At 34.7% G+C, this 8,934-nt stretch overlaps 2 protein-coding genes across 2 annotated transcripts; one reads left to right on the plus strand and one right to left on the minus strand.

Annotated features, from left to right (window-relative positions):
- The first annotated feature begins 119 nt into the window (after positions 1 to 119).
- On the plus strand, positions 120 to 1,918 carry LOC21389913 (pentatricopeptide repeat-containing protein At1g59720, chloroplastic/mitochondrial). The gene is made up of 2 exons (XM_010095294.2): positions 120 to 201; positions 289 to 1,918. Exon 2 carries the CDS (start codon positions 331 to 333, stop codon positions 1,900 to 1,902), a length of 1,572 nt encoding a protein of 523 aa, XP_010093596.1. The 5' UTR covers positions 120 to 201; positions 289 to 330; the 3' UTR covers positions 1,903 to 1,918.
- A 31-nt stretch (positions 1,919 to 1,949) lies between these two features.
- On the minus strand, positions 1,950 to 4,464 carry LOC21389914 (uncharacterized endoplasmic reticulum membrane protein C16E8.02). Its single transcript, XM_010095295.2, has 4 exons — positions 3,823 to 4,464; positions 2,566 to 2,628; positions 2,350 to 2,421; positions 1,950 to 2,254 (listed from the first exon to the last, which is right to left on the minus strand). The coding sequence occupies exons 1-4, from the start codon at positions 4,171 to 4,173 to the stop codon at positions 2,138 to 2,140; spliced, it is 603 nt and encodes a 200-aa protein (XP_010093597.1). The 5' UTR covers positions 4,174 to 4,464; the 3' UTR covers positions 1,950 to 2,137.
- Positions 4,465 to 8,934: the final 4,470 nt, after the last annotated feature.

An 8,934-nucleotide genomic window follows, 5' to 3' on the forward strand; every position in this document is an offset into this window, starting at 1 on the left:
GAGTTAAAATTTCCCTTCACGTATCTCTTTTGTTAGCATATGTGATGAGACTAACACATTTGATGGGATTGTAATGACGCGCTTCTCTTTTAAGGGAGAGAATTCACTTTTATGATCTTCATTGAAAATTTGTGCTAGTGTTTGGAGATCCTACTGCAACCGAATTACTAAACTAAACTTGTGGTCGACTTCAAGCTAGGGGTACCTATTTTCGTTCGTTCATTAAATGCTTTTCATTTTTATTTTATTTCTTTTCAAAACTGATGAATTATTTGATGGTTTTTTTAGACCTTCACGAAGTCTCCAAGACAACTTTTTCAGTTGGTTATTATGACCGTTGGTCACCTTACCCGCCAAAAATCAAATTTCTTATCTCTTCTTCGTTTCCAAGCCAAAACAAAACGGTCTTTACTTCTCCTTCCATTGTCCTTCTCTAAGCCCACTTGTACCTTCTCTTCCAATTCCGACCCAAATGGCACTTTCCTCGAAAAGGCGAAAAGGGTTATGTCCCTTTTCAAGTTCTGTTCCACCATGAAAGACTTGAAGCAAATCCATGCCCGTATTATACAACTTGGGTTTGATCAGGATCTGTTTGTTTTGGCAAAGATGGTTGAGTTTTGCTCAGTGCAGGGAGATATGGATTATTCGGTTTCGGTTTTCGATCGAATCGAAAACTCAGATGGGTTCCTTTGGAATACCATGATTAGGGGATTTGGGAAGACTAATCAGCCTCACAAATCTGTTGTATTCTTTAAGAGAATGCAAGAGAAAGGAGAGTTGGCTGATAATTTCACTTTTGCATTTTTGCTTAAGGTTTCTGGGCAATTGGATTCAGACAAGTTGGGCAAGCAGATTCATAGTTCTGCTTTGAAACATGGCGTGGATTCTCATGTCTTTGTGAGGAACACTCTAATTCATATGTATGGCATGTTTGGGGAGATTGAAAATGCCCTCCAACTGTTTGATGAAATACCCAGTCCGGATTTAGTGGCTTGGAACGCCATTCTTGACTGCCATGTCTACTGCGGAAAGTTCAAGGAAGCTCTTGATTTATTCCTGAGAATGTTGCAGAGGGGAACACAACCTGACGATGCAACTTTTGTTGCGACGCTCTCGGCATGTTCTTCATTGGGTGCATTGGATTTTGGGAGGTGGGTTCATTCTTATATTGACAACATTGGTTTTGGAAGCATTGTCTCTGTGTCGAATATGCTTGTTCACATGTATGCAAAGTGTGGAGCTGTTGAAGAAGCGTACGAGACTTTTGACAAAGTGAAAGAGAAGAACTTGGTTTCATGGAACACAATGATTCTAGCTTTCGCAACTCATGGTCGTGTAAATGAGGCATTGGCATTGTTTTCCAAAATGTTGGAAACAAAGCTCCAGAGACCGGATGGCATCACTTTCTTGAGCGTTTTGTGTGCTTGTAGTCATGGTGGGATGGTTGATGAAGGTAGAAGATACTTTGATATGATGAGCAAACTGTACCATGTAAAACCAACCGTGAAACACTACGGGTGCATGGTTGATATGTTGGGACGAGCTGGGCTGCTTGAGGAGGCTTACCAGTTGATTAAGAGTATGCCGATGAAGTGCAATGCGATTGTTTGGAGGACGCTTTTGGCAGCGTGCCGGATTCATGGCAACATTGAGCTTGGAGAGAAAGTGAGGGAACATATTTTGTTGGTAGAACCATATCACAGCAGCGACTACGTCCTTCTTGCCAACATGTATGCAAGTGCTGGTCAGTGGAACGACGCCATCGGTGTAAGGGAAACAATGAGAGACAGGCAAGTTCAGAAGCCAGACCCTGGCAGTAGCGTCATTGGGAAATCTTCCTCAGACTGGGTTGGATATAAAGTCAACTATAGCTTGTTCTCAGGTTGGTTTATTCCTTTGTAGTTTCCATCTATTGTTATGAGGCTTTTCATATTTGGTACATGTTCACGTTGAAAAGAAAACATAAATTGTTTCAGGACTTAGACATTCTTTGCAAAGGCACATAGTTCATCTGTTGAAAAGTCACAGACAGTGTAGAGCTGTTTGACAATATACAACAACCAATATAGTTAATCTAGCTTTTCCTCTTCTCAAGAGGATTATAGAACCCGTATCATCAGATGTAATATACTCTAATTTAAGAGACTTTCTTTTGTTTCTTCTCTTGCCACTCTTGGATTTCAGCTTCAATCCTCGATTTCACACTTGTACGAAATCCTGGATAAGGTTCGTAGTCGAATAACGTTTGAAGAACCTGCAAGAAACAAGAATAAAAATAAATCTAACAGAATCTAACTCTTCGTCGAACAAATATACTGATATCAAGTTGTAAGTGTTTGAAAAGGTTACCTCAAGCACAACAAAGAAAGGAGCCATCAGAAAGGCTTGAACAAGATTGTCCAGAAGAGCAGGTGCACGTTTCTACAACCGCACAAAGAGACATTTAAAGTAATCAGTTGGGAAAGAGTTTCCACAAAATGTGCTTGTTTTGGGGTATAAAAAACATACTTAAATTTGTTAGGAATATCTGGGAATGTGTAAAGTTTAGAGTCTAGAGATAGAAACCTCAAACACCCCATGTCCTATAAATTGTCCGGTCCAGCACAATAATTGAGCAGCCAGCACGACCTGAGAAATGTATGTTGGTGTTTCATGCAATTAGAAATGAATCCTAAAAAAATAATGATAATAATAAATAAAAGGAGAGAGAGAGAGAGAGAGAAAATTCTGAACCACCTCAAATCTTGGGAGTTTTCTGTTCACAAAAGTCAGTGTGATGAGTTAAATTTCACACTTGTTCTGTTGTTCTTGACAGAATTAGTTAAAGAATGCCAAACATCAGTGTAGGTAATACAGTTAAAAGCAATAAATGCCCTAGATTTTTTTTTTCTTTTTTTTTTTTTTTTTTTTTGTGATGAGTTAAATTTCACACTTGTTCTGTTGTTCTTGACAGAATTAGTTAAAGAATGCCAAACATCAGTGTAGGTAATACAGTTAAAAGCAATAAATGCCCTAGATTTTTTTTTCTTTTTTTTTTTTTTTTTTTGGTTTTTTGTGGTGAGGATATCACAGTTTGACAAAGCCCATCTAATCAAAATTCAACTTCCAACAAAGTGAGCATTAAAATTCAAAACAAAAGTTTCTGCATCTCTCAACGACAATGGACAATGAAAAATTCCATGTGATTATCACTTAATCAGGCATTAGACTTAACAGTTAACAAAAAAGAAAAAATCCTCAATCCCATATCAGTTTTCAAGTGAAAATAGGGGGGGAAACAATCCATGAACCAAAACACGAACATAGTTAAACAAATCATATTAGATTAAGGGAAGTAAATATCATATCATCACCAAAACAAAAAAGGAGAATTATGTAGTAGGCACAGTTTTGAACCATTAAATTGTGCTTAATTTCACAACAAACAAACCCCACATGAAATTTATTCTCTCTGTCTTCTTCTTCTTCTTCTTTTTTTTCTGACGTAAGAATCTACTAGATTCTTAGCTGAAGTACCCTAATCCCAGGGCCCATAGGAAGCATAGAAGCCATCATCTAAATCTGTGGCTGAATACCATGGAAGTTTTTTTTTTTCTTTTTTTTTAAAGAATTCTCCGAGACCTTATTTGAAGGACTTGTAAATGTCCCCCTTTTCAATCCCATGTGAAGACAATTCAAACTTCTGTGACACTTACATTGCAAAATTAACTTAAAAATAAATAAATAAATACAGCCCAGATAATAAAATTCTAATTCATATTTTCATCAATCAATCCAAGCATAAAATATTCAAAATCATACCAAAAAAAAAAAAAGAATTACCTTCCAAGCCAAGGAGTAGCCAAGCGAACTAGCAAGAAAACTGGCTCCAACCCAGCAGAGAAAACAGAGGAAAGCAGCCAAAGAGCCAGCTTTCTTATCCATGGCGATATAGAACAAGCTGTAGATGACCGTGAAAACAAAACCCATATTCAAAGCCAGAACTCCACGGCCAATCGAGTCAAACCCAGATGGGAATTCGATCAGAACAGGTGTGAAATAGAGAAGAACGAGCAAAGTGAACGCGATTGGCCACACAAACAAGGTGTGAATCAGAATGTTTATTTGGTTGCTGTGATACGCTCCATAGAACGAAAATTGCCTCTCCAAATCGAACAATCCCGTCTTGCCCATTGGAAAAATTTTCCCGGAAAATGGAACGGAAAGTGGAAGGGAAAATGGGAAGAGATGGGTGTGAAAAGGAAGAGAAGTTGGAAATTTCTTGTTGGCAAAATAAGAAAACAACGGCCTAAAGAAAAAGGGCTGAGAACACGGGAAATTTTTAATAGAAGTCTATCTTCTTCTTCTTCTTCTTGTTTTGCTTCAGTGTTAGAGACGTTTCTCGTCTCTCTTTCGTCACCGAGAAATTTTGATGAAAGAGACAGGAAGAAAATAGAAATCGGAGATCTAGACCTTTTTTTTTTTCATAACAAAAAGCCATTGACATGTATTAAAAAATGGACCATATTTTAATCTATGTGTACATTTTAATTTTTCTTCTCTCAAAATTGAACAGATTCTCACCCCGACTGATCCTTTTTCTTTCTTTTTTTTTTTTTTCCTTCCATTCCTTCCTTGCCCAGTCCCCCTTTCCTCTCTCTCTCCTCTCTGGTTCTCACCGACCACCCCAACGCTGAACGACCTTCCCCAAACGCCGACCGATCCTCACGAACACCGACTGACCATCCCAAACGCCAACCGACCCTCCAGAACTCTAACCCGACCCTTTCGAACGCCAACCGACCAACTCCAACGCTGACAGACCATTTCCACTCCAACGCCGACCGACCTTCCCCAAACGCCGACCAATCCTCACGAACACCGACTGACCATCCTGAACACCGACCGACCAACCCCAACACCGACCGACCATTTCCACCGACCTTCCGAACGCTGACCCGATCAGAACACCCACGCCTCCAGACCACAACTGAAATTGCATCAAAAAACAGCTATTCTTCCTCAACTAAGACGGCTATTTCTAAAATTCAAGTTGACGAGGCAACGGAATCTGCTCTCCCTCAAGTAACACTAAGATTTTATTCTCTGAATTAACATTAAGGTTTTATTCTTGTTTTATTTTTTTCAAAACAAACCAAGAACAGACCAATAACCGGCCGAACAGAACAAAACGCATTAAGAACAGACCGAACAGACCAAGAACTGACCACCAGACCAAGAACTGACCAATAACCGACCACCAGACCAAGAACAGACCAAGAATCGACCACCAGACCAAGAACAGATCAAGAACTGACCGACCAGACCAAGAACAGACCAAGAACCGACCACCAGACTAAGAACAGACCAAGAACAGACCACCAGACCAAGAACAGACTAAGAATCGACCACCAGACCAAGAACAGACCAAGAACTGACCGACCAAACCAAGAACAGACCAATAACAAACTCTAATAAAACATTAAAAACATATATTTTTACATATATTTTGATTTTTTGGGTATGAATAACCATTGTAATTTATAAAAGAGAAAAAAAATTGGTAAAAAAAGAAAAAACCAAGAACATACCAAGAACCGACAACACTTGAACAAGAATAGACAATAATATTTTTTTTTTTTTTGGAAAGCTTCAAACTAGTCCCAAAGATTGGAAAGACATTTAATTTATAAAAGAGAAAAAAAAATTTGGTAAAAAAAGAAAAACCAAGAACCGACAACACTTGACCAAGAATAGATAGTGATGTTTTTTTTTTTTTTTGAAAAACTTCGAACTAGTCCCGAAGATTGGAGAGACATTTAATTTATAAAAGAGAAAAAAAAATTTGGTAAAAAAAAAAAAACCAAAAACCGACAACACTTGACCAAGAATAGATAGTGATGTTTTTTTTTTTTTTTTTTTGAAAAACTTCGAACTAGTCCCGAAGATTGGAGAGATATTTAATTTATTAAAGAGAAAACAATTGGTAAAAAATGAAAAAACTAAGAACAGACCAAGACATCTTGATGTGTTCTTGGTTTTTTCTCTTTTTACCAATATTTTTTTCTCTTTTATAAATTACAATGGTTATTAATACCAAAAAAATCAAAAAATATGTAAAAATGTATATTTTTAATGTTTTATTAGAGTTTGTTATTGGTCTGTTCTTGGTCTAGTCGGTCGGTTCTTGGTCTGGTAGTCGGTTCTTGATCTGTTCTTGGTGGTCGGTTCTTGGTCTGATAGTTGGTTCTTGGTCTGTTCGGTCGGTTATTGGTCTGCTCGGTCGGTACTTGGTCTGGTCGGTCGGTTATTGATGACGTGGAATAGCTTATGTGGAAGTTGGCCTATTTACTCAATTTATTTTTTTGTGGTTTATTTACTTAAAAACACTTTTTACTTAGTCTATTTATACAAAGGGCCTTTCATCACCTTTTTGTTCTTTTGACGATATGAGTGAAGTTGAGGAGCTGCTAAAATGTGCTGGGAGGACTTACATGCTTAACCTAATGCCATTATTTTAGGATTAAAAAAAAATTTTACAAATTTGCCCCCTAAATTTGTATGGTTTTAGTAGGTTGTCTCTTAATTTTTTTTTTTTGACAAGTTACTCTTTTAATTTATAAAATTGTTGCAATATGCTCCATTTTGACTATATTAAATTAGTATTGAAAAGCACATTCGAGGAAAAATTTTGACATCCTAATTCAAATGTAACACAAATCTTTTAATTAATCAACTTTTAATCACTTAAATCTAATAAAAAAATCTCAGTAAATTTTGTAAAATAGGGAATATTGCAACACTTTTACAAGTTTAGGATTGATTGTCAAATTAAAAATTTAAGAGGTAATTTGCTAAACCACGACAAATTCGGTGGGCAATTGTGCTAAACCCGCATGAAATTTTCATTGATATTTTCATAGAAATTTTCATATTTTAAAAATACCGATATGAAAATAGGAGTGCATCTTTTTTTGCGAAATATCCTAAAATTTCCATGTAAATTTCTATATTCTCGCATAAATTTCTATATTTTGAAAGTACCAATATGGAAAGAGAGGTGTATCTTTTTTGCAAAATATCTTAATATTACTATAAAAATTTCTATATTTCCATGAAAAGTGTAGTGTTAAATGACTAAATATTGTGAAATTTTACAAAAATTTCATGAAAAATTTGATAAAATTCCAAAAAAAAAATATTTATTATATTTTTAAAATACATTTTACTAATGTAAAATTATGTCCGTTTTGCTTTTTTATCTAAACGTAGTCTTCTTTTTTTTTTTATACTTTACCAGCTTTTTTGTTTTATTGAAATACTTTATCAATTTTAATTTGTGAACGCGGACTTATTATTTATTGTATTATGATCACATTAGCTTAACTTTAAGTTATTTTATTTAATTTATAAATGTGTACTTATCATTAATTGTATTATAATCACAAAAATACATATTTATAATACAATTCATATGTTTGATTGAGACTTTCATCTAATTTATGTATCATTAGTTATTGTAGAATTTCTTAAAATCACATTTAAAAATAAAGTGTTTTAAAATAAATTTCTGGGTTTTAGTCAAACTTCCCACAAATATGATATGTTTAGGGATGAGCATCGGGTGGAACAGAGCAGGTATGCTTCCTCTAACCCCACCCTCGTTTTCACTTTTGCCTCCCATACCCACGCATTTAGGTCGGGATTGGGGTCAAAAAATACCCATCAGGGATGCTTTCTCTATACTTTACCCATTTACTCAATAAGAAAAAAAATATTGCAATAAATTAAATATAAAATTGATAAATGTAACATTAATATCTTTTAAATTTAGAAATTATTAGGGTTTCTTAAGATGGTAAAATAGTAAAATACTTTTAATTTGTTTTAAACTCATATTTTTTAAGTACTATTATAATATATAACAAATATTTGTAATGAAAATAATTTTAAAAATATATGTATAGATATATCGGGGCAGGGGCAGATGGAGGGTACTTCCCCTGTCCCGCTTTTGATTATGGAGATAATATAAATTCTCATACCCGCCTCCATCTCCAATTAATTACTCTTATATCCATCCTATTTAAAGTGGATATCCGCAGATAAAATACTCATCTTTAAATATATTTATTGATATTTCTTTAAAATTTAGGCACCCATATATCAAGAATATCAATATTATCATCTGTGCTCCTAACCGAAGTGATGTTGTTTAGCTGTTTTTGGATATGGGAAAATTCCAATCATAATTTGCCTTTTGGTGGATATTGCTTGTTTGGTTGATTTTGGTTTTTGATCCTGAAAAAATGAGTTTTTTTTTTTTTTTCTATAGTTAAAAAAATGAGCTATTTGTTGGCTGTTCGAAAAAGAATTTGTCTGGCTCAGAAAAAATGTTGTTTAAAAGCCTAAATCAGAGTTGATTGGACCTAAAAACAACAGATTAGATGATGTTAGGCTCTCATTTGTTTTACTGATTTAACTCAGTTTAGTTCAGCTCGAACAGCGAAGACAGTTTAAACTCATATTTGATAAATACGCAATCTAAATTATATTTTCTGTTTGAATTGAGTTAAATTGTCCAACTTAAAATTTAACTCTCCATTTAATTTCAACCGTTCAAATCATTTTTAAACAGTAAAAAGATACCTACTCTTTTTACTTTTTACATCTACCAAATACTAATTCAAATTGTAATCCTCATTCATATTAAAATTTTAACTGTGCATTTAAATGTCAATTTAAACTACATAATTTAAATTTTTTTATTAAAACAAAAAAATTTAAATCAACAAAACTCGAATGAGTGAACCAAACATAAGCTTAATAATTAGAGATCATAAATATTTTAAAAAAAAAATTAAGAGATCTTAAAAGAGTGGGGCCAAAAAAGTTATTAGAGATTGGCCCATGCAGGTATCGAACCTGCCACCTTCGCTTTATTAGCACGACGCT

The sequence above is a fragment of the Morus notabilis genome, unplaced genomic scaffold (genome assembly GCF_000414095.1).
Source record: "Morus notabilis unplaced genomic scaffold, ASM41409v2 Scaffold1147, whole genome shotgun sequence".
In the NCBI taxonomy this organism is placed as follows: domain Eukaryota; kingdom Viridiplantae; phylum Streptophyta; class Magnoliopsida; order Rosales; family Moraceae; genus Morus; species Morus notabilis.